The sequence below is a fragment of the Varroa jacobsoni genome, unplaced genomic scaffold (genome assembly GCF_002532875.2).
Source record: "Varroa jacobsoni isolate VJ856 unplaced genomic scaffold, vjacob_1.0 scaffold_1167, whole genome shotgun sequence".
In the NCBI taxonomy this organism is placed as follows: domain Eukaryota; kingdom Metazoa; phylum Arthropoda; class Arachnida; order Mesostigmata; family Varroidae; genus Varroa; species Varroa jacobsoni.
In genome coordinates this window covers 63,479-89,887 of record NW_019214069.1, presented here as the reverse complement: position 1 = coordinate 89,887, position 26,409 = coordinate 63,479, and the positions used below count along the sequence as shown (strand labels likewise).

The 26,409-nt window shown below is 38.6% G+C and overlaps 2 protein-coding genes and 2 long non-coding RNA genes across 8 annotated transcripts; 2 read left to right on the top strand and 2 right to left on the bottom strand.

The window, feature by feature from the left end:
- Window positions 1-1,285: 1,285 nt before the first annotated feature.
- Window positions 1,286-11,317, bottom strand: LOC111267288 (uncharacterized). The gene is made up of 3 exons (XR_002684515.2): window positions 11,194-11,317; window positions 9,696-9,770; window positions 1,286-1,538 (listed from the first exon to the last, which is right to left on the bottom strand). It is a non-coding gene; the product is annotated as an uncharacterized LOC111267288 (long non-coding RNA).
- Window positions 8,047-14,429, top strand: LOC111267286 (uncharacterized). Its single transcript, XM_086971248.1, has 4 exons — window positions 8,047-8,624; window positions 10,184-10,395; window positions 11,325-11,579; window positions 13,431-14,429. Exons 2-4 carry the CDS (start codon window positions 10,278-10,280, stop codon window positions 13,559-13,561), a joined length of 504 nt encoding a protein of 167 aa, XP_086827374.1. The 5' UTR covers window positions 8,047-8,624; window positions 10,184-10,277; the 3' UTR covers window positions 13,562-14,429.
- Window positions 13,017-24,460, bottom strand: LOC111267287 (uncharacterized). 5 transcript variants are annotated; one of them, XR_002684514.2, is made up of 11 exons: window positions 24,355-24,460; window positions 24,036-24,132; window positions 23,125-23,376; window positions 22,217-22,308; window positions 20,413-20,608; window positions 19,259-19,443; window positions 16,491-16,608; window positions 16,117-16,251; window positions 15,522-15,562; window positions 14,437-14,622; window positions 13,017-13,521 (listed from the first exon to the last, which is right to left on the bottom strand). It is a non-coding gene; the product is annotated as an uncharacterized LOC111267287 (long non-coding RNA). The 5 variants fall into 5 exon arrangements; XR_002684510.2 differs by lacking the exon at window positions 16,491-16,608; XR_002684513.2 differs by lacking the exons at window positions 14,437-14,622; window positions 16,491-16,608.
- LOC111267284 (uncharacterized) lies at window positions 22,227-24,931 on the top strand. The gene is made up of 4 exons (XM_022845435.2): window positions 22,227-22,326; window positions 23,175-23,360; window positions 23,916-24,138; window positions 24,374-24,931. The coding sequence occupies exons 1-4, from the start codon at window positions 22,227-22,229 to the stop codon at window positions 24,537-24,539; spliced, it is 675 nt and encodes a 224-aa protein (XP_022701170.2). The 3' UTR covers window positions 24,540-24,931.
- Window positions 24,932-26,409: the final 1,478 nt, after the last annotated feature.

Below are 26,409 nucleotides of genomic sequence, written 5' to 3'. Positions count from 1 at the left end.
AGTAGTACTGACAACGCTCAGATAATTTGTGTAAATCACCGTCCTTCAACTGGGAACCTTTCATTAGGTTGCGAGTTAGGTGCCCTACACACAGCGTCGTCGTCGAAGTACTACAATATTTAGAAACCGGCGTAGTTTTATATAACATATTATTTCTACACGTTATGTCACAATTTGATCCATTTGAATTTCTAGACGATGTAATTAAGTCGGCGCTTTCCACTTGTACTCAATTAGACTGAAGCTAACGTGGGGAGGTGCAATACTCTAGAAGACGAAGACGAGCAGGAAACAATACGCCTGGATCTGGCTCGACTGACCGTGAGGATAGAATGAATAAGAGGGTGATGAAGGACGTTCTACTTTTTGGCTTCGCTGAATGATAATTTTCTCCATATAGAGCTTCTGGCAGATCTTCAAAGTCACGCTACTTTGAGGTATTGAAACGTGTCATAGAAGGGATAAAGCCGCAGACTCAGTGATGAAAACTATTTAGTTCATTTGTTGATAAATAGACTCAATTACCAACCTAATATTACGCTTATCGTTGAAATCGCAAGAGGTGTTTTCATATTCCACCTACATAATTGCTGGTGGCCATATACAGTATGTTGCTAAGATGATTAGAGCCATTGTTCATACTGTACAGTTATATGTTAAGGCTTATCGTTAGGTTTACGTTCGCAGGCATACCTTTGTTGCACTGGATACTTAGCCTCGTTGTCCGAAACGCAAAGATGGATGGAATCAAGTACGACATACGTTTCCGTTTCGACAGGCCAGTGAGAAGGTCGTTAAACCTATTCTGCTATATACGTTCCTTTAAACTACACAATTTATCTGTCGGCTTATTATTGTTATGTTTCGTTTGACATGAAAGGATAAGAACGGATAATTTAGACGAATGCAAAGTTGAATGACGATGAAAAAGGTTCCTGTACTGATATAGACGCTAATATCAAGCGTAATACTGGATATGATACGAGACAATTTGATAAACAAAAAAACTTTTCTCTAGACGATAACAAAAGAAGGGATGGCTACTTCGGGTTAATTGCAGGTCAGGTAAAGTGCGTATTTTCATTGCTAACGAATCACAAAGATCTCGTAGTGCCTTTGGGAGAGAATATTATCTCGCTTGGATTTCTCAACGGAGCTAAAGTGAACGCTAAGCACGAGTTTGGGTCTTCGAAAACGACTAATTTGTTATCTAAGTTTTTCTTATCGAGTAAAGCACTATGCATCCCTCTACCCTACGCTAACGATTACAAAATGAAGTAAAACGAACAGACTTTTGTTTTTTATTTACTTGTATCAGTCCGGATGTTCATGTAAAAGCCGTACACAGCTTAGCAGCACAAATTCGACTCGTGTCGCTCTCAAGCGAAGCTGCTTGGGCATTATCAGGTACTATTTGAATACGATTCGTTTATGCACAGGTGGATCAATTCCTTATCATATTAAGTATGGAACCGCCGTTTCCGCTAAGGATTAGCCGACCATTTTAACACTCGATTTGCTTCATCACCCGCACGGAACTGGAATGGATCGTAGTGATAACTTATATTTTCTAATTGTTTCCACTAGATTCCTCCTAATGCACAATCTTCTGTTAAATGCTCGTCAAGGTCCTTGTTCGCCTACATGCTCATTATAAGGTGTCGCTATATCCGGTTGCTAATACCGTGTGCTTCAGTAATTCTATTCGGGTCTCTTGTGTATGCTTGGACTCACCGAACCTATACGGGTCGGCTATTCCAAAGGATCATTGGCTTCTGTGAAAAAAAACCGGTCGAGGGTGTTTACATACATAACCAATCTCATCCTCCTGCCAGATTCGCTACTCTATCCAGGCAAGATCAGGATTATGGCGGTAGCACTACGGTAGACAATAACAAAATATTGTCCTGATACCACAGATGCATAAATTAGGTAAATGAATAACGAGAAATGGGTGACCGTGAATGAATTTCCTGTTGCCGGACTCAACTCCCAGAGCTCGTATCACGAACTTTACTACATAGAGATACAAGCAAACATGTTTCGAACGAATAAACTTGTATTGCTATGACATCTAAACCCGTCTGATCATGCAAAACTATTATTATAGGTAGTTTTTTTTTTTTCTTTGAAAGCTTCATCTTTTTTTCAGTCGAGGTGCGTAATTAGACTAGGTACGCCCAAGTCATAATTGATACCTTCAGCATAGTGGTACTGTTCAATCGAGCGCTAGGAAACTAAACGCATTATTACGTACGCATGTTACCCTCATTTCAATACAATGATAATAGTAAGACGTCCAACGATACGATAAGTAAGCTTCTCAAAGATTACATGAGTGCACCAAGCAAGAATAAGGGTAAAATTACTTTGGTGTTAATCTATTTTAGTCTTTAGCTGTGGACAATGTGAGTCTGAGAGAACTCTGAACATCATAGAATCTGTTAGTAGTGATGTATTCAAAGAGTCGTACCACAATTTTACGCAAACCTATCATGGTGATACCTTCTAGTTTCCTTGGTACCTGGCAGGGAGCATAAATTCGTTCTGCTCGTACGATCGGTGCTCTGGCCAGCCGTATACTCTTCAACTGTTCAGGATTATGGCAAGAAATTTTCCACGATTTTTTGATAATAGATTCCATTTGTACATTTTATATTTCGTTAATTACCAATCCGATTCGGTAGTAGTAAAAATCGCCACATTGTTCCGCCCAGTGTAGACCTAGCGTCCGAACCACATTTAATCTAGTGTAACCCCTCGACATTTTTAAATCGACTAGCTATACCTCATAGCAATACGTGACGACTGACAAAGACTCTAAAGATTGCATTAGTGCACCTACTAAAGACGTACGTAGATTTGGAAAATTCATTTGTGCATTTATCAAGAATGTTTCAGTGATGGAACAAATCTGTTTAGATCAATTGACAATGAGTAAGTTGAAGATTAGTTTCGTCAGTGAATCTCTCGGAAACGGTGACAACGTTTTTATATATATATTTTTTATTTCTTTTAACAAATGCGGCAATGGAGCCCAGATGAGCTGCATTACAAACAACGGGGATTTCGCTCTTGGAACGTTTGCCGGAATCTTCTACTGCGGCTTTCTATGGTGAACTAAATAGTATCTCGTAAATTAAAGACGGCTATGTTGCCTACAGAACTATATAACGTCACAAAGAGCTACTGTTAAATTATACATGTCAAAAAATCATTAAATAATCTCGTTTTGTTGTGTTGGTTTGTCTTGATAAGAAAACGCTATAATTCAATCGACATGTGAGGAAGAGTTCGGGATGTTAAAAAAACCTACCTATAGATCCTAACGAGCCTGAAGGATTGCCACAAGTTGACCGACAACGGTTACTTTGCCGCTGTATGGTGGCCACGTGATGACCATAGTCAAACGAACCTGATTCATAGAGATTTCCGCATTTGAGCTCTTTTTTTTGTAGAAGCCACATAGGTTGATCAATCATGCGCTGAACTACTTGCAGCAAACTTTCGTCCCGAGTTAATAATAACTCTCTTCGATTCATTGTACTGTGTATTCACAACTGCAGACTGCACGCTGGGTTGAACTGCTCTTTGTTGGACCATATTCAACAAGCTGGACCCAAGCGTCCGGGTGACTCATTCTGTTTATGGCAATTTGAATGAGGGTCATTTGTTTCGTTGATCATAAATACCCCCCTAGTGCTAGTTCATATTTAAGTTTAGTCAATAACAGTTTTACACTGAAGGATGTTGAATATATGGGTTCTAATAGGTTTTCGCAATAGCAGCTAGTGGCTCCTTTAATTTGTTTCTTGACCCTGCCACTCGTAGTGTACAAGCGGATTGATGTGCCTGTGGCAGAACTTGGTTAACGTTTAATCTCAGAGAATAGCAAAAAAACACATGAACATTTTTCTATTCACTTGTAATTCCCTCTGCTACTTTATGTTATCTTTGGTGAAACCAAATCTAATTTGTGTTCGAGTTCCTCCTTCTGGTACTGAGAAAATAGGATCTGACGCGTCGCCCCTATGTATCCGCCATATTTTACTCAAATGAGAAGAATCCTTCGTTCCAAAATGACTATCCACTATTTGATCGACTCAACCATTCGTGATTCTTACATAGTACATCTTCCACTCGCTATTGTATGGGAAACACTATACTTTTTGTTTAGATGGAACACCCGCAAATGGTACGTACATTTTCAACAGACGTACGTAACTAGTTCTATTTCTCATTTTGTTCATTCCATCATCTTGAGTCATCTGGCCCGTGCTGCGTTATGTAATAATCTTATCGAGCTAATCGAGATCTAGACACGTTACATTAATACGGTATCATCCGCCGTTAACGACTTTTCCGTGACGGCAAAAATGTTCCAGATAAGATAGCCAACTATGTAATGAGTATGGTTCTCGAAAATTGTCTGTGTTTATTTGTTGAGATACCGGTGACCTACATAGACACGCTTATCTCTGGACCATCGAAAATTTGCGTAATCAGCTGCATTGTACCAATGGTGGGTATGGACTTAGTGATTGTTTTTAATTATTTTATTGCTGCAAAGCAGGAGTTCGACTCTATCTTTTTGCCTGCCCTGCATGCATACCCAATTGCTCAGTGGGCTTTACCCTTATCTAGAAAAACTTGCATTCTTAAATATTTATATACAAATATATATATATATATAACATATAGAAAAATAATTAAGAAAAATAGATTTTTTACGTAAAGTATCTACTTAGTATGGCCGTTCGTATTTGCAGTTCAATTCAACACGGTTCTTTATTCTGTGCAGGCTTGTGAACGCTCTTTTGATCAGAACAGTCTGATCAAAAGAGCGTTCAGCTAGAACACCGAGCAGCCTGATATTCGTCATTATCATGGAATTTTGGGTAACTTATTGGCGCTACCTAAGAAGTTTTTAATAGTTAATTATGTTTTATTAAGACCGTGTCGAGAAGGTGCCCAGCCAGCTACTACGCACTTTTCATATCTTATAACACTTATCGATCTTCTTCTGTCTTCGAAGAACGATCCGGCGAAAAACGCCTGTGAAAAGCAATACCCTTGCTCGATAACTCCGAGAATAATCTATAATAGAGATAGATTATGGAGATTATATGGATTCGAACGATGCCTGATATTGACATGTATTTAGAATTATAGTCGTAGTGATATGGTATTCTTTTTAATATCCCATTGACCGACAATGGCTTAATTCAGTTTTTGCTAACAGAAAATTCCCTGCTATGGCGATGTAGATAGATCTCGATTTTCGCAGAGAGCGCTTCGCAGGAGATGGAAAGCCAGGCTTGTCTACTATCAATCGATTGGTTGCCTATCAAATCATACTTTCTATAGAAATTGTAGGACTACGAAGGTCGACGTGATTTGTCAGAGTAACGTTATTTATATTCTTCGTAGTTATGAAGCAAGTACTAGCAACAGACGCTTACATTGCAGTACAGACTCCGTTGCTTGCGTCTTCTTCAGGAACTTATCAAGTGAGCTTGTTATCAACTTGTCTGAGAAAAGAGAAGCGGGTGACAATAATTCTCCACGTACGTTTATAAAACATTGATCAACAGCCACGACTGGGACGCCCTTATCAATAACCATAAAGGTATCTATCGTGTTTATTTCGATTCTCAAACAGGTAAACAACAAACAGCTCATTAATAAGACGATCATCCTTGAAACAAACTGCTTGCTTTTAAAGTAGATTTAGTTTAATCGCAAGCATCGCAGTTATTGGACAGAAATAGGAGACAAGTTCTTTCTTCCACAATTGTTCTGGGTGAGTCGAAAAAGCTTGGTACAAAGATTCTGTTCATCGCGTAGTTTGCTCTAGACCGATAGAGTAACAGCATCGTCTGATCATGAATGGTGTTAACGATTCAGCTAAAACAGGCCAAATGATAAATTGTATTTGTCGATAAAAAAGAAGGCGTACCGTAAAGTGAGCAAGACAATTACTTTAGTACCTTTGATTGCTACCGTTGGACTGCATTACATATCAATAACTTATAGATAAAGACACACTGCATTAGCCAAGCGAAGTCGTGATATGAATACGATTTTTCGGTATCTTCCAAACTCTGATCGAAAGTAGACGCTTTTCTGATCGGCTAACAACATCATGTGGTCCCTTTTAGGAACGTATTGAAAAGGCTGACGGCGGTGGAAATCTGACATAGTTGGGTTTGCTCTGGTGGGTTGATTCGCGCATAAAACATCAAGTTTGAAACGTATGCAACTATGAAACAGAAAGGTTTCCATGCTTATTGAAGAAACTTGCAGTGCCTTCATTACTCAGAAATAGTCTGAACGAAATGATGCTGAGAGGATATCTGACCCCAAGTCAGAATAGCGTACGTTAATATCAATTTAAAAATACAGAAACACGTGTTGGGGGGAGCCTATTTAGCTTGAAGACTAAATAGCATAGTAATACAAGCCTAGCGTTTTGAGCGTAACTTAAGGAAATAATTAGCTCAGCCTATTTTGCGCCTGGGATAAGGTCAAGCGCCGTTTTGACTTCGTAATCTATAAGAAAACATCTGTAATTGCTTAACTTCAATACTATTGTATATTTCGATCAAATTGAATTAGAAGATGGCGCACTTTGCAGCAATTACCACGACTTCACTATATTGAACATGTTCCAATACATCAATTTTTTGTTTCTTTGGTTTTTCTTTTGACAAAATATGTTGGTTCCTCTGATATTGGTCGTCTGAGAGGCAAAAACATTCACAGTCTTTAGAGGATTAAGAGTGATTTGCGATGAACTCATTTTTTAGCTTCCAGTGTCTCATATTCATCATTATTATGGAAATTTCGAGAGCACTTAAGCGCTGATCCAGGGCATGAGAACAGCAAATGTTGCTGCTATCACCGCTTTGTTGCTTTTTCGCGTTTTACTACGTTTTATTGTTTTAAATTTGACATTGAATTTAAACATGGCCGTCTACTGGTAATGCATAGACCGTGGTATTCTATAGAACTGAGACATTTGTTAGTCCTTGTGGAGAAATTCGAATGTGGTTTTAATGTAGAGAACGTGGCTTGCGCCACGGTCTCTACATTGTACTGCAACATACTTAATAGAATAAGGCGTCTGGAGCGATGTTTAATAGATAAAACCTAACGTAACACTCGACACAAGGCAAAATGATAATGCATCGCTAAATACTTATTTCGATAAGAAAATTATAGCCCGTTGACGATTTCAGTGAATTTTAACAATAAAATATATACTAAGATCTATAATCGTTGACATACAGCTGCAACAGCCGATGACAGGGCTTAACGTTAAACACTAGCCGTATTTACGGAAATTCGCTCGTGTTCGGTATTAAGGGAAAATTTCATGAAGTGCATGACCCAATCAAGCAAGACGGGATCAACATATGTCTTTACTTCAATGTACATTATAGACAATAGTAGGAATGTTAAATATCGAATATTCCTACTATTGTCTAACAAAGCAAAAATACAATACGATCATCTCATTATAGCTAGTGTATAGCAAAACGGGTGACAACATCATAATTCTTAAGTTAAGATTGTGTCCATCCGTTATATTTTACCTTACATGGTTGTCAGCGACCACGCGTCATATATATATATATATATGCGCGAAGGTGTCGGCGCTAAATTAAGAAAATTTCGATCAATCGAAATCAAAAATCCAAATCATGATTTACCTAATATACAATGATCACGGCGACAGTTCAGGCCTGAATCGAAATTATACATCAGCTAATGTTAAATCATCACCATTTCTGACGTTAATCAGGAGGCTTAATTTGTAAGGGCTGATAATATTGTGCGCACAACTTTTCCCAGTTTTTTAGAACCAGTCTGTAGACTGCGTTTCCTTTCAAGCAAACAGCACGCCAGAACAGCTGTGTATGTTCAAAAGACGTGCAATTCTATTCGGTATGATTTACATTGACTAAACGGTGAAATGTACCATCAGAGGCATGACAACCACGTTGGTCTCTACCAATTCAGCAACTCCGTGAGTGGGTTTTTGACCAACTTGACCATATTTGATGTTGCTTTCTTAATGTTAGAAGAGACCACGACCTAGCAACCGAACTTCGTTTAATTTAACAGCTTTTGCCAGAACCAATTTTAGTCAATTATCAGAAAATAACAATATCGAATCCCATTAACACGGCCCACTAAATACGGGCTGATCTGTAACGTTTGTTTCGCCTACATAACGTCGATGCGTTTCTTATTTAAGTCGGTTTCGGGCTCGAACTGACGCAGCGCATTTATGTGCCGAATAGTATTGATCGAACGGACAAGTCCGCTTGAATTCTGGAACTTGTTTAAAACGAGCAACTTTATACTGTCAAATAACCGAGACATTACCCTGACGTTAACTTCTCGTTGCTAATGAAGTACACTAACTAAAGATGAATGGTCTTCAATGGCTTAACAAGAAAGTGTTAAGTATTCTTAGATGTCAAAACGGTGACACAGACTTTGTCGAACTGGGATGATATGGCAGATCAATGAAAACATGATGCTAGCAGCTATTTCAGGCGAAGGATCTGACTACACCAAATAGTGATTGCCCACCGATTCTAGCAGACCACAAGGTCAGTACATGAGAATAGGTAACTTTATCCCCTTTTTCCCATAATATCTTTTGCTTTCGTTATTCCCTCAATGGTTATCTACCTTCGATACGTATATTTCGATATTGACTTTCCCGAAGAGAGGGCAGACAAATGAGACGTGTACAGCAATAGTATTCACGTTTTAGATCAATAGCGGCCTAGGATGGTTTGGAGAAGTTTGTAAGGCATTCGGTAGTTTAGATTTCTAATTAGATGTGCTCTCCCCAGTGGCGATCGTCACATGTTCTTCCATATAGGTATTTCAAATCAAAATTATTAAGCGTGGAATCGAAATTCTTCCTTCTGTAGTAAATGGCTTGAATTCGATCACTTGTAACAACGACGCGTGATGAAGAATAATCTTCCCCGGTTCTGTGAACACTACCCAACCAGCTCAATAAGAATATTATATTCCTATATACAACCTCTTCTAAGCTAGCGGTATCTTGTTTGTCAAATTCCACAATGTGCAGTCGTGAGCCTTCCTATGGTATTAAAGCTTCTACATAAAGCGTACATACTGTGAAGCTGTTTCGGCCGCCTGATTTGGCCTTCCTTGGCTGCTGACATGGGATATCAGCAAAGTCCGTCATGCCGACGTCATATCCAACTTTACGGTCTAGCAATAGACGTGTCGCTGCTGTTATTCCGCTCTTTCACCAATTGCACCGAAGGACTGACTGATCATGGCAATGAATTTTCAATATTTGGTAGAATGTATCGTTTTCGAATGGCTTCAGTGTCATAAACTTTTACGCCATGTCGGGCCTATATGGACTTTGAATTTTTTTTCAAAACAAATCTATCATTTGCTGCGCCAAAAAAAGAGCTGGTCTCCTGACCGAGTGACCCATACGTAGGAACAGGGTAACCAAATGCGCACGGCTTTTTTTGCTATTCGGCAATACGGGACATCATGATGAAGGAACAGGATTGCGTTCTGTTGTTTGTTTTGGCGTTGCGTAAGATTTTCGTACACGGTAAAATGAATAATTTATCTATTGAGATTAAAGATGTAGAAAGCTTTATGATGCGAAAAATTTTTCTTACCATTAATGCAGGATGCAATTGTTAACTTGAACGTTTCATCTGAATGTTTCGGAGCATCATTGACGCTATTAAGACCTGCTCGTAAAAAGAAAGCGTGGATCTTGAAATATGAGTGTGGCCATAAAAGAGGCGAAAATTATTTACAATTACATACAATAAAAATTAAAATTACATACAATAGGACTCGTCTACGTTTTAAAGGTCTGTGGTAGTTATACTGGCAGGGTTGAGCTTAGACAGAAAAATAGACCAATCGCCGAAAAAGTTCGTGCCTAGATACAAGCATTTATTTTCTATCGATGTGGCTGTGTCTGCAGCTGGTATAGGACGTCATTATATAGACTTTACTATCCACACCTATTACTAGGTGGATTTTATATAGTAAAAAATACCATTGGACACCTATGATCTCAGATGTACGAGTTCAAAATCTATTAAATTATAGTTACTTATAAGTGTGATAATTTATCGAGAGGAAACGTCGACAGGCAACGTCTTGCATGGTGAAAGTGTAAGGTTTCTCGCGTTTAGCGGCACCGCCAACCGTATCCGGAGACGTGATGCCTGAATGATTCGCAGATAATGTGCTATAATCCATGGTCAATATTACCACTGTGCTCCCAAGCGAAGCTGGCGGTTGTCCGTTACCACATAGATTTCGGAGTAACGCGGAACACAGACATAGACTGCGAATTGCCGGGTAGTGTGCCTAATCTTATCTCTGATAATTTGTGCTATTGATGCTTAGTCTTTTCTTCGGAAGCGTTAGGTAAATCACTTCGTGATGGTTAGGGTGAAAACTTTTTAGAAATATGATAGATGACTCCTAAGCTTCACTTACACTATTGTTTTAATGCAGTCCTGGGTATGCCATACATCTCCTTAGTATAATGGAGTAGTCTCTCGTAGGTGGATTTACAATCGTTCTTAAAATACTATGCATCTTGTAAAATTCGAATCTTATCTTTATAACAAGACAGGATCTGTTTCGAGCTCTCTCGATTTCTTTGTACGAACCTTTCCTATCATTACCCTTTTTGAATAATTGTTTTTCAGTTGAACCATATTTCAATCAAAAGGCCACTCCGCTCGTAGATGTATAGGCTGTGCTAAAGAGTGATATAGAAATAGAATTTCAAGTTTAAGATTTCCTTTTTCTCTTGTTTACTTTGTTACGCCAGGTACAAGATAAAGTACGATCACTTGTTCTGAGACTGTTACGTATGGTGTGTACATTGCATTATTACTACGCTCTAATTAAAGTCACTAAATGAAACTATCTAAACAGCTTTGAAATTATTAAGTAGACCAAACTAACTGCCAAAGATCTCAGTTTATTCTCTAAGGAACTCGGAACCACAGTATTGGCGCGGTCCATAAAAATATCAATAAAGCACTTGAAAGCAACACTAAAGATACTAGTCAAGAAACCTGGTAATCGCTAAGTTAAGCCCGAATTTGGTTCATTACATTGCTAATAAAATTCGGAATAACTTACCTATGCGACCACGTAAAGCGGATTATGGTGCTGCATTAGGTTAGAGGGATCAAAGACAGATATTTAAGGTGTAAAACCTTGTGCTTAATTAAAACGTAATGCTACATATCAAAACTCGGGTCTGTTCACAGTTGAAACAAGTAACAGTGGCATGACAGCTGGCCTCTTGTACTACGGTATGACTCCTTGGGTTACCACAGTCAATGCGTCCATTCCAACAGCGCACTACAACGAATCAGCCCTCACCGGAAGATTCTGCTCAGTGTATTCTTCGGGACATCACAACCTCTATGAATATGCCCTCAACCTCACAATAGAAATAGAGCGAAACCATCAACAGACACGTAATGCTGAGAAGCAGTTAATGAATTCTATGTGCACTCAACGTAAGTCAAGCTAGATGCTTGAATTTGTGTTTTTTTTTTCTTCTAGAGAAAATCCAAAGCCTATAAGACCAATATCCAAATCTAGAGGTGATCAATATAGCAGAAAACTTTGCCGTAACACCTACAATAAACGTGTGATTCTACAAAGCTAACAACGAATTTCATTATTGGAAATACGAGCACGAACGGCAGACGCTACTCAAAGCTAAGCTGTTTTAGACATGACTACTCCGGAATAGTTTCGAAACCTCTATGTACAAAAGTTCGTAGGTTCACCTTAGGTTTCTATTATAAAAATGATACAGCGTATCGTCATCCTATCCATTTTGTATCTAGCTTTATACAGTTAAATACAACCAATGTCAGAGCTTTAGCAAGAGGGCACATTTTCTAGGCGAAATTTCACCTAAAAAAATATGATCACCTAAAAAATGATGATTTATTATCAGACTCAGAAATTATTCTGTCTATGAACAAAACGATTAACTAAAAGGCCAACAACCTTTATAGTTCTTCAACAACCAAAAAGCATTCTTGTAGATCCACGACCCAAACACGGTAGGCCTGAGATCGGGTTTGCATAGCGGTTATCCTCATTTCTTCCAGCACAAGTATTTTGATAGCCTTAATTGCATAGCAATTGCATGAAGATACAAGAGAAACCAACATTGTCTTAGAGACAAATCCCGTTCTCTTCTTTTACCCCACATGTACGCGCATACCTATATAACTATATATTGCACGATACCGATTGGATGACCCCTAATAAAGAAATTTCCTCATATGATTATCGTTACGGACGCCTGTGCAGGAAAGATGGCTAAAACAAACATAGTTTGGAAGTGCTTGTACATCGATAATACAACTGGCACAGCCTCCAAGCAACCGTATGCAACAGTAGTAATGGCGGTAAAAAACAAAGGCAAGAAAAGTTTTTAATGCTGAGAACTGTTTCTATTTATGTGAACATATCGTTAACTCATTCAGTGTTCTAAATAGCGGTGTACTAGAGAATGACAAGTTTGATACCGTCGATAAAGGTAGGATACTACCAATCGAATTTTATTATTATAGAAGTAGAAAATAATTAACAAATTGATTGATGAGCCGTTCAATAGCTTACTGCCTTTACGGAGACAGTTAGCACTTGCATGTCTCTCTTAATGAAGTTTTTCATCACAAATATTGAAAAATGTCGTCGATGCCCAGTGTAAAATCCATTAATCTATGTCGTGATGAGTGCTTCAGTATTAGATAATATTTCTAACTCGTCTGTTACGCATTTCCACAACAAAAAAAAATCGAAGTCCGTGAGTTCGAAGAACTCTATGCTTAACAATTTAAACACTACGGTCTGTGTCGCGATAAAAACTGATAGCTCGACCTTAAATATGGTTGTAAAACGGACTAATCGACCTATAAATCTACAGAATGACCTTTTGAATTTTAGTTACTTTGTTTATTTGATATTAAATACTTATAACAACAAATTAGATTCTGAAATCGGACAGTGCCTCCATTTTGTAGTTTTTGTATCCGATGTCCTTACTCGGCGGGTGCTAGTCACTCAAGAAGGACGCCTCATTTTTTTTGGCATAGTACTTTTTTTTTAACAAGAACAACGCAAATAATGCACCAGATGAAGAGCTCGATAAGCGTGCGCATATTTTGCGAACAGATTGCAATCTCTTATAAACATATTATTATTATTATATTACATATTAATTGGTAGAAATGTTTTCTCTGTTAAAATTTTGAACCTGTCTCCATACAGTCAACGACGTTCTCCTCAGTGTATCCAATGTGCCACTTTCATCCTTCGAAAATCTGAATTTCTGTTTGCATTTTCAGCTCTGTACAAACGTACCTTCCTTCAAGGATGCAATTTTTTGTTTGACTTCCATCGACGTGTAGCAACGAAGAGGCAACGGCGTTTGACATACTGCATGTACGAGAATTTCAAAATAAATGATGCATTTTAAGAAGGAGAACCGAGCTGACAATTAGTTTACTGAACTCGGCGATTATTCTGTATACCGGAACATGATAAATATCAAATCGATAAGATAACAAATCAATAACTGGTTTCTATAAAAAAACATCCAACCAGCCAATGTTCGTACACGCGTTTCATTGACAAAAAGCGAATTCTCTGAACAAATTACACGGGAAGTCTGTGAAGATTATTAAAGACTATATGACATGACTCAGATGCCACCCGATGCACGTTTTCTGTCTATTCCCTTTTAGTGGTAAACAAATGACCTGTACATCGAAGCACATGGATACACAATCTCTAATAGACGGAAGCAAACGATCAGCGATCCACTATGTACTGATACATTCGTTCTAAATATCAGTGAATCTCTGTTGGATAGAAGGTGGCCAAGGACAAACAGCGCTTAGAATCGAGTTATATTTGCTGGGCAAAGATAAGCTATTTTTAGCCGATAAGACTCTAGACAGCCGTCATTTGTACGGCTTGACACATCTGCCTACTATCGTTGCCCTATGCTAAGGTTCGAGATTCAACTTTTTCCAGCTAGTCACGATGGTGTCAGCTTCCAAGATTAAAGTGTTGGTAAGGCTAGGTAAAACAGCATGTCCATGCAATACCATGCGTTAGATTCTTGTGGTCTCTGCAGCTTTCGATAAAATATACATAAAGTGCTTTTATAGCAAATCAGCAGCAATGATGCCAAATGAGATATTTATCAGCATACATAATCGCGAAAATAGCTATTTTCGAAAAGAAATTAACCTGGACCACGGGACGACAGAATGCATGAAAACCTTGAATATTGTTGTTTACAAGATAAAGGTCAACAAGAACATTGCACGTTGATTATGTGCTTACCGTGCATAAAATTATGCGAAACCATAATCCAGCGCGTGTGAAAATCGCGTAATGGTACATTTTCGCGTACAGGTGCCGTTGGCTGTATGTCCTCGTACAACAAGTACCTTCTAGTACCAGTAAGCGAAAAGTGTCCAATGCTTGCGTTCTTAAATGGACTTAAAGGGGTCGCCGTGGTCGTACGTGCTTTACGGTGGATCATAATTTAACGAAAGGATTCCACTTTCAGTTAACCGTTCAGGTAACCGCCATCACAAATTCGAATGTGAAGCTACGTCATGTGTCTATTTTCGAAGTCCACCTTCACAAAATTGCTTTAGCAATGGATGCAGGAGCATCCTCGAGATGTTCAATTTTAACTGTCCGTTCACAAATGAAAAATCTGTTGCAACAATAAAACGCTGCATTCCAATTTGTCTCTAGCCTGGCTATGAATTTGGGTCTAGTAGGCGTAAACCGGAAAGCACCACTCTGCTCAATAAACATACTTTGTCTATTGAGCAGAGTGGTGCTTTTTTTTTGCTAAATTTTTTAGATACTCTCAAGAAAGGATTGGATGCGATAAAATCTGTGTTCGGGCAAATAGCTTCCAGTGGAGAATCTCTCAGTGACGACGTTCTTCTGTATTAAGTGCGTACACCAGGACAAAAAGGACCTAATTGATGTTGCAAATGCATCCTCTAGGAGATCTGCTATTAATTTCCATGTCGCCGAAGACCAAAAACCGTGACGATCTAGATAATAACGGAACTCGAGCACTAGGTACTAGGTACATAAGTAGTGTACACTCTTATTTTCATCGTATTACTTGGTAAACGAGGAAGCGAACTAAGTGTTGCAGCATTTCAAATGAATTGATCCTATTCTAGTGATAGATTGCTAGCTGCCTTTTCTAAACCAACAGTTTACTACGCGTTGCTTTTCGGAGTACTGGTTCAGAATTTGCTTAAAAGTTGGCACTTTAGCTATTTTTTTTTAAATCTACAAGGTACCATCAGTAACAAAGCGCTGTTAAGCTCAATTTTACTTCGATGTTTACAACTTTTGAGGGATTTCCTGGATGAAAAAACATAACAATCGTTCACCTAAAATAAAGTTTGCCCGGTTTTAATGCTCCCCGTTTTTCCTGAAAATAAGTTATTGCTAATTAGATCACATCGAAGTCGTTGTATGTTCAACAAAATTAAATTTCTAAGTTATTAAAATATAAAAGATATACATATCAAGTAGAGCTTAGCGTGAGAGCTACATACATACGGATGAAAAATCCTGTCATGGTTGTCGTTTTCGGTTATGTTTGAAAATGCTTCCTGGCGATAGAGGTGAGGCAAATTAATATCGAAAAAATTCTGATAGCAGAATTTTCAAATCACTATAATCGAATTGTTTGTTTCTGCAGAATACAATAGGAAGTTGTTTTACAAATATAGAATTTAAGGGATCGACTTCATTTTAATAATAATAATATATTAACGAAACGAATAGGCACAAATGTGCCTTCTAAACGACACGAATTGACACGCGCATTTTATCCGTCATTCCATCACTATTTTATAGTATTTATAAATATCATACCAACTGCGCATATCTGCATTAGCCATTTACATATGAAATTATGTATTTCGTCAGATTAAGGTCGAAGTCTGCATCGTGAATTCATTGTGACGGTTCGCTGCTAACCTATGGCCCTCTATCAGCCTCAGTGGTCTCCTCACGACCCGTGAAATCGGTTTATATGACGATCCTTATACGGCGTTATCTGTGACTGAGGCTTCTTTTCGTTACGGTCATGCATTTCGCCTGCGTGGTATCAACCTGGGCCGTTGAGCAACAATTGACAATCAGAGCTTTTACATATACAAGCATTCATGCACCTAAATTTGTCGCAGATCAAACTGTCTATAACTGAACGTTTCCCTTATACGATGTGCCATATATAGTGTAAAATTTGTCTTATAATACGTGTAACCATTTTAAGCTTTTTATATAATGTATCGTAATCAGCTGAATGAACTGCTGGAATTAAAAGCATTTGACTGTTTGTATTTGTGTACCTTTTTCAGCGTTGGTATCATTCTTGGTTTAGGTCGGCGGACATGCAGATGTTCGCTGCAATAACCATCTTTGCTTTGCTGATGCTAGTTGAATCACTTTTGCCCTTTTCCCACAAAACTGTATACGAATAGCGCATGGAAACACTCAGCCACTGACGCAGAATACGCTTTCAAACTAAAATTCTACGGTAAAGTATTTGATTCAATCAAATATCTGCTGATAAGAAGCATACGCGATAGTGATAGTCAATTATATTTTTTAATTCAAATATTTCCTCTTCTTTTTTCTAATAATTTTTCAGAGCTTCGAAATGAACGTTTATATAGCTCGACGTGCTCGTCGCTTTTAGCTCTTAATGGATTGTGCACACATACATAACAGAGAGCAATGTCTTGATACTGTCTTCGAATCTCTTCGATCCGGTGTGGCAGTAAATACCCAAAAATTTTCTCTACTTAAGTCGGAGAAAATTTTATTCAAAAAAATACTTAATGCAAAAACCAAAAAATCTACTTTGTGCATTTTTTGTAAAGTGAGCTATATGTATGTACACAGAAGAGAGAAATAAAGAGCTGTGTTACAATGTCGTACACTTGGAATGAATTCTACAGAGACATGAATATGGTGCAAATGAACACCGTAACACATGTCGGTGATTTGGTCTTTACGATGTTCGCTGGCGCCTATAAAACGGTAAAAGTACTAAACATGTGAGTTCCAGTGCGTTTTTCTTATTTAATTATTATAACTGCCTTTCTGCGCTTGATGTATTCGTGATACGGAAAATTTACATAAGAACTGCTCATCAGTTTCTAATCAGCGAAGTTAGCACATGGGCCCCAGCCTTTTTTATGGGTTTACTGAGTGATTTATGGGAGAGGCAAACTTAAAACAAAAATATTTTATAGCTTAAACTATAATGCATGGGCAGGAGCCTTCTGAATAACAGAAATTCGAATGCATTCTGCTTGTCTTCAAAGCTCAGGCCGTTTCTCGTGTATTAGGTAGTTTTGTGTGTTTTTATCAAGAAGTTGAGCTGGCGTGTCAGCGTGAAACCGCTAGCCATCTTCGAGGTACAAATCCATCAGTTTTTTTTTTTCATTTCATTATATTCGTAGCTCGGTTGTACGCCATAGATGAGCTGTCATCAAAATTAGACTCGAATTTTCGGTCTCTGATCTCTTATAGCCAGACACATTGGAATTTGAAAGTTGTGCTCCCTACAATATGCCATCTCTTAGCAATACTCCGAAGAACGTCTATCTTAGAAAAAAAACAATGACTAAAGGTACAGCTTATTAATCAATGAATATGTTTAGAAAAACATACTTCTTTAGCACATACACGTACGAATCAGATTATAGTTGAAGCTAGGATAGCCAAAAATGACAAACGAGTCCTGCCAGTTTGATTAATACATAAGACAGATTCCGAAGCATCTGTTCTGTTCCTATTAACAAAATCTAACAATCTTATTCTGTTCAATACTTGTCAAACAGCCTGTGTTTTTCTGTGTTATTTTACCTAACAGGGGGCAACACTTCTCGTCAACCGACGCCACGCTGGGTCGAGCTGGCTTATGCCGGCTTCCACCGTGGGATATGGTGATTTCATGTAGTTCATTGTTTCTTCTCATTGTTACCCACAACTTAAGAAGTGCTTCAGTCGTCACGCGAAAGTACTATCATTTGTAGCCTACTCTTCATGCTAGATAACGACGAACAGTTCGGAATAGTTCTATGTTCACTATTGCACTTTAAGCTTTAGAGTGGTTATATCACGCATCCTATCGTGTTCTCGTTGTTACGGGCAAACTCTCGTTTGGTGTATATCTATTTACATGGGAACGAACACGACTTATGTACAGGTAGCCCACGCGTAAATGTTTCTAATAGCTTTTGACAACATTCGTTGAATAAGTTGGAAGACTCAGTTTTTTAAAATTGCACTTTGCACAAACACTTAATGAGCTTTAAGTCTCTAAATTGGACAATCTAGTTACATTTTACAGATTAGTTTGCACGAAAAATTATTCTTTGCATGGACCTATTCCCATGCTATTTGAGGCATAGTCTTATAAGAGTTGAAGTCTAAAAGAGATTGCGGCGTCGTTATAAATTAAAGGAACATTACTTGCCAGCTTCTTTTGTCAAGTGATGAATTATTATGATACTTATGGTACTTTTCGTTCTAGATGTGCACCACTGTTGGTAAATTACGAAATCAGCCTATGCCTATCGTACATTCTGTACATGCGTATTAATTGCTCTTCGGGTCGTGAAGTACGCTGCACAATCACACAGCAGCTATCTCCGAAGTCATGCAACAAGCTAAAAAAAACCACAGACTCAAACGATTTGCTTTATATTATTAAAATCGACCGCAGGACAAAACTACAGATAAAGCAATTAAAACAAACAAAACTTTATTCACTTGAAACTGATTGTGTTGTATGAATGATATCTGTGAATGATCGGCGGTACCTGCAAAATTTTACATATTATTTTCAGGCGTACTTTATCGTATTAGAATCTACTCGAAGATGTGAACTGGGGAGTAAGTTAAAGCTACTGACTACAGCTTCGTGGCAAAGTTATTTCGGAGCTAGAAACGGAGTGCGTCGAGCCGACAATTACGCAAAACGAATAGGGATTTTTTCGAGAATTTAGCACGATACCAAGAACGAATCGCCTATGCTTATGTTGACGTACGCCTGAATACGTAGGCAGGGCATGGAAGTAGTTGGCAGTAACTGACACACACTTACGCGTAATGTCGCACAGCTGCTTGAAAGGGTTTTGCGAGCGGCTGAAAGCGAGTTGACCAGGTTCGTCCACAAATAAGTCGTGCTTTATACTCCACAAAACGTTATTATTCGAACTGCTAAGAGTCCGGATTGTAGCAATGGATGTCACATGGCTTTAGAGGTCACGATGATCGAATAGCCAATAGCTAGCGGCGCGCAATTTTGAAACAACCCAGATACAGGATACAAATTACTACCTTGATTTCGCAGTATGTCGGAAATAGCTTGTACCTTTCTACTCAGCTCTCTTCTAACATTTTGCACCATGCATACGTTTGATAGCTGCCAAAATTTTTGATAGCGGATCTTGTTCAGCCTGAAGCGCAACCGATAGGCGTTCGCCTCTCATCTACAATCGTCTTCATCATGACTGTGCATGCCACTGAGATTTAGCCATTCTTAGCGTAACAAAACATAGCAACAAGGAACAGCAACAGGTAGACAGCAGTAGACATATTAGAAAGATCAACGTACCTAGCAAAGAAGAGCACAAACAAACGCCTTCGAAACCCATCCGGGTGATATCTCGTCTTAGTAAGTAATAATAACTTGATGTTGATCACCCGAGCGAATAATGTAATCTCTACTTAATCATTCGTCTTTGACGTGTGCCAGAGCTGCTGTTACCAGCAAGCTGCAGCGGCAACCCGCAGTATTCATTCGCATGAGAAGATCGACAACGATGCAACTATTTAGGAACAGATAAGCTGGGCCACAGTGCTTCCGCGCCGTAAGCCCGGTGCGCCCTCCTGTCAAAGAAGACGTGTTTGTGCACTGATCAGGCGAGCGAGGATTGTCAATACCGCTGCAGGAACTTCATGTTCGCTTTGTTCTTGAGAAACAGACTGAGGACTCGTCTTCTCCAACGATGGTAACTTTTCGTGTGTTTTTTTCCTTTTGCTATCTATGTTCTAGACATAGACCCATAGTGAACTATTAAAAACAGGCATATTTCAGGGAAAACTATTCAGAATAGAAGTATTCTTGTTCGTGTCCTATTTCTACCTGTACACAAATTTATATTTGTGTTCCGGAGAATTACAGGGACATGTATTTTCGAAAATAAATTACCGATAACAACTATGAAAATTTTGCTTCACTTGAAGAATACTCACGAGTACGTGCTCTGGGAGAAGGTAAAACGTAAGTTCCTGGTCGGGGATTCAAAGTGTAGAGCCTTGTACGAGATACGTAAATTGGCCTTTCATCTAAATTACCTTTAATATAGTGTAGCAATTCATTCATGTAGTTTATTACAGGCCAATACGTTATGGACGTTATGTTGACAGACGTTAACGTTATGGATTACCTCTGAAAAAGTCATAAAGCAATTCGTTAACTCTTAAAAAACACATGTCCACATGTTAGGACGTCTTTCTTTATGTATTATATCAAATGTATCGGGCAAAGCTAATATTGGCTCGTTCAAAACATAGCTACTGAAATTCTAGGGTGGCAATTATGGTATTCAACAACGTCAGACAAAACGGTTGCTTCTTGAAAGTTTCACGTTAATGTACGATGTAAAGGAACAATATAGATAAGTGATTGATACATCTCTGTTTGGGTATGCCTTTAATCAATGCGATAAGTAGCTTTTCTAGATTTAAACCTAAGACTTTCAATAGCTAGACAAAAAAAAAAACCCTGTATTTCTAGTTTTACGTTCGACATCAGCGTTAGGCATTTCACCGTAAGATTGGTTCCCAGCGTTCGAACCTATACAATAACGTGTCTCTAAGACGTGTCGCTCAGATCCTCGCACAGGCAAAACTCTATAAAAAAAAAAAACATCTTATGGTCGTATCCAGTATTCCAATTCCTTATTAAAATTTTAAAAGCAAGCATAGCTAAGTCTTTCCAGTCACGTTACGAATCATCTTTACTTTTTGAAAGCTGATTTATCAACAATCGCCTAATCAATCAATTAAGTACTTACTTGAGAAAAAAGCATACACTGAGACGCTGTATATTAAAGTACTACTAACAGTGTTACCTAATGTATACCACAATTATTATAGGCAAGAGTCAGGTGACAAAAATTGCAAACACAAAAAACTTATGATATTTGTGAACTTCGATTATTTTCTCTGATTTGAGATATTTTTTAGCGGACAACATTCTCATCATTTATTTATAGCTGTATTGTTGTGTTTTCATGACAAAATTGCTATCGGGCTAAGATGCGCTAATACGAAGCCATGGCGTCGCTCCCGGTAGGTAGATCTAAGAAAAAGGCTTACTTAATTGTCTGAAAACATAAGCATCCTTGTACGGTTAGGAAGTATTCATCAAATGCATGAAGGCCAAATTCTAAAACAATTCTCGACGTACACCTGATATTTGTGCCAAAAAGCAAACAAGATTAATTGTTAGAGATACATTTCCTTCAAAATATTTTCTTTAACAGCATGTTATCTCAAAAATGATCATCACGCAGTATCTTTAGTTCTAGAGATATAGTATCTCAACACTAGTTTCCAGCAAATTCCCATAGTGTTCGTCAGACACGTCGTCACGGGCTGTTGAACGTAACTTGCAATTATCTACGACAGTACTCTATTGACGGCTTCTTAACGAGAGCCAACTTTCCCCCTCGTGAAGACGAGGGGTTCTTGTTAACAAGGGCGTGTCGACGTTTACTTCGTTTCGCCTGCCGATGAAAACCCGCTGCAGCGCTAATGTCCGCTCATTCCTGGATGTGCAAACCTCTGACGGGGGATCAAAGAGCTGGCGAAGTTCTTCATTCCAGTTGAGCATCAGATAAATACGTGGCTGTACGGCTCGTTGGGAGTTTCCAAGTGTGTCTAGGTTCATATGGTTGTACCTACTGCTTGAACATTTGTTTCCCATCAGGCTGTGGCATTCGGTGAAGGCATAGTGTGTTGAATTGCATTTGAAGTGGAGTAACGTATTTACCAGTTTGCAGATGGCTTCAAATAAGTTGCTCTTCGTCTATGGGGTCGTTGTATTAGTTTTCTTCAGAATTATCTTCACCGGCGTAGAAGGTGCTACGAGCGAAAAGACGAGTGAGTACTTTGCTGACGTGAGAATAAGGCCTGAGGATTTAAGAACGCGGCCTGATTTCTCAAATGAGACACGACAAAGCATAGAATTAAACCATAAAGCGGCGGCGGCGGCTTACGCATACATAGTCTTGCGGGTGATATAGAGTAAATCAGCCAAATATTTTCAGAGAACTAAGAACTGTGACTTTGTATAGTGATGCGCTTTTTACTGAGTTTTTGTCGCATTTGCATTTCAGTAATACGTGAACGCAAATCTTTCAATACAGATTCTTCTGCATTGTATGTAGGACATAAGGCTAGCAGAGATCGCACTTACTGAGTTATGCTTAGGCCAAGTTTGCAAGACACGTATGGCTTCTCAAATTTTCGTACTCACTCGGAATTCAAATAAAGTAGATCGTCAGTCAATTATCTAGTTAGAAGCCATCTACATGAAGCTTCTATCTCTCTTTATTGACTCTCGACCTCCGTTTTAATTTTATCATTTCAATAGTGCGACAAGTATAATAATTACCGGTGTACTTATAAAAACATATTCCTTATTAAATGGAACTTAAGTATGAGCGGCAAAACAGACTTAAATAATTATCTTCCATCTATCTAAGAAAAAAATACATCATAATTTCATAAGCAGGTAGCTCCATTGAGAAAAGAGTGCGTGTGACCAGCCCATTGAATAAACAATTTAATGAAAAAAGATATATATACCAGATAAAAAGCCCGTCTCCTAAGCCACTTCATTCAGAAGGAAGCTATCATTACGTTACAGATATAACATAATCTAAGTGAGATACGTACGAACACATGTTGTTACGTCGAATTGTAAATGCTCTTCCTTCGCTTTACAGAAACGGCAAAGCAAGAAGGCCAAGTAATGTTCGACAATCGTCAAATCATTCCCGGGTGGGGCGGCCCCATCGGACCTTGGGGTGGTTGGGGAGGAGGCTGGCCGTGGTACGGAGGCATAAGTACGGTGATGTTCGCTGCGCTCATCTATTCTCTGTCCGTCCTTCCGGCCATGATGCAACTTTTTAGTAAGTTTACCTTAAACTTTCATTAGACATCCAACAAACACGCGCTATTCACGTCTCTAGTGCCACTGATAACAGAGTGGTAACATGATTGCCTACTAAACTTAGGGACTCGCGATGGCCTAGGTTCTATCCGGGCGCAGAAACAGTTTTTTCGTTCTGCAATGCCTAACGCAGAAGCAATGCCTAACGCTTTAAGTGCTGGAGGTAAAACTTAAAACATTAAATTTACTCACATCTTTGAATATACTCGCATTACCCATTTCTATAAACATGTCCCTCTCGGACAAATGAGGGCAATGTGTTAAATTTCGGCATCTGTTCTTGAAATTAATGTTTTTAAAGATCTTCTCAGGTGGATACCTTGCTCGAGTATATTCGATTCAAAACGAATGACACCCTCATGGTATATATTATTTAACCTTTAGTCAACCTCCTCAGTTACTTACTCTATTAAGATTGACTACCTTGATTACAAACGTTCCAACAGCGCTGTTCAGTGCCAGTTCCAATATTCTTCTACCGCCAGGACCGTTTTAAGGACATATCGCGTTTCAGATCATTACCATTCGTACCACCATCACGGCCCACCACATCGAAGCCCGGTATCGAACTTTGTACACGGATTTCTGGGAATCAAGCGGCGTAGTGATAACGGAGGTGACGAATTTGACTTACCAGACACGCTCCTGCGGATGGCCTCTTCGGATACATTGGGACGTGGCCTTAAAATAGCAAAGAACATCATAACCGAATGGCCTGCCGCGTCTAACGACTGCAAGTATGTAGTACAGAGCAAATAGACATAAGGTAAATTCTTGAAGTAGTCACGTGCAAGTCTCGAGATGTAATAGGAAAACGTTTTTGGCCGTTGTATGATGCCTGACCACGTTCTTGGTGGTAATACACAGAGCTTATGAGATTTTAATGTTTTCGTATAGCAAGCAGCCTCTAGAATACTAAAAGTAACCGAGGTTAATAATACTCTCCACTTTACCTCTTGATCTAAATTTTAGAGCAATGTATGTCTGTCAGCTAACTCGTGAGATCATAAGCTTGTCAACGAACGAAGGGGATTCGGAGAACGAGGTACGGCAAAAACGGGATACTGAAGGGCGTGGTGAACATGATGAATGCGTGACCAAATTCAAAAAATGCCGCCGAGACGTACTTTTCAGCTAACTAGTCTGACCTGGTCTTCTGAATTGGTTTGATAGCTGCCGCCACCTACGAAATATTGTGCCTGACAACAACGACAGGATACTTGACCGTTAGATGCTTGTAAAGGTCGGTTAAATCTGCTAGTGTGATCCGTAGTCGCATCTAGTGCTCACTGAGATGAAAATTTTCCAGGCTAGGTACATATATATATAAGGGATGAATAACCTATACCCAAAAATTAGGCAGGAAGGCAAAACACCTGATTATTCATGGCCAGCGCTGCTGGCGCTTATTGTATCAAACTAGCATTAATTAATCATAATGACCTTTACAAACATATATACCGTCAATTGAGCAATGACCTTTGACGAAATATACACTAAATAAAATGCCATGAGCTATAAACTTGTGTATTTGTCCTTCAATTTCTTATCATTCGGCTTCAATTCCTACTTGAAAATCAAGCGTCTTAAGTTAAAGCAATACAATACTGAAATAATACTTGGCGCTTGTGCAGGAAAAACAGAAGCAATTAAGCAGAGTAATTAATCACTGTTTTCAACATGTCTTTTAGAAATACGACGTAGTAGAAGACGGAAAAACGTAAATGCACATAAAAAAAACGCACTAGAGAAGGAATAACTGGAAAAATTATTGACAATTGTAAGGTTAAAAAATTACCGAGATCCAGAAACTCCCAGAGACATCTTCTATATGCAAGGTAAGCATGTTCAGTTCGAGCCTCTTAAGACTCTCTTGGAACGGTACGGCCAGCTGTTGAATATCAGGGATACCAACAGTTTTGCCAGCACTACCGTTATGAAAAGACATTTCTGCAAACATTAAAGTTAGTGACTAAAGGTAAGCTTATCAAAGTTCTGAGGTGCGACGCGCGTTACTTTGTCTTCTATAAACGTCATCATAAACGCATAAAACGAATTAAGGCTATTATATAATGTTTCTTATGAATGCATCAGTTGGAACTCTAGTTTCTAAATGCATTGGTTTCAGCCGATTTCACGACCTATGCTTTATAGGCGTACTGGTAAAAAGGTAGCAGGCAGATCGTCCTGGTACCAAGTTCGCGACGCAATCGTAAGAACAATTTAGGTTAAACGTCAACTTACAAGTGCCGTAGAGAACGAACGAAAATATGTCATAAATATACATATGTTTGTCGTAATCCGGAATGGCAAAGACCACCTGGAAGACTTGACACATAACCTAAATACGGTACGTCAAATACTTGTTGCGCTAATATCGGTAGTTACGGTATTCGATACAATCATGGCTAACACCAATTCACGAACACAAATTCAATAAACGATTTTTAAAAACCGATGAATCACTGGTACCACGTTAATTCGGCTGTAACAAACACGTCGGATCAGACAAAGCGCTGAATGACAAGACAACTGAATTGTCAGGTAACCTAAGTCTACGTCTTATTAAATCATTACCTGCTAATTTAAAGAAGAAAAATTATTCTATAGTTTAAGGATCTTCATGTTATAACTGTTAAAATAGTAACTGAAGGAGTGAATGGTTGAAAAGCGATTTTTCTTCAACTGAACTTGACGTTTGTTTACTCAAAGGTTAGCAATTCCCTTAGGCTACCATAGTCTAACATGAAATGGGAGGTAGACGAATTTCGGACGCATAAAAATGGTCCTTTATTTCATGCTTCAATTAGTAAATCTTGATTTGATTTAATTAAAGCTAGGTATTTTTTATTTCAAATGTTACAGATTCTAGATGAAGCAACAAAATGCTTAGCCAGATCATCTGGAAAAGGGCTATCTATTATAATAATAATAGAAATTGCTGTTTATAACAGTAGAAAAATGTACACACTTAGAGAACATTTTTAATCGGCGACCGAGTCACCAGA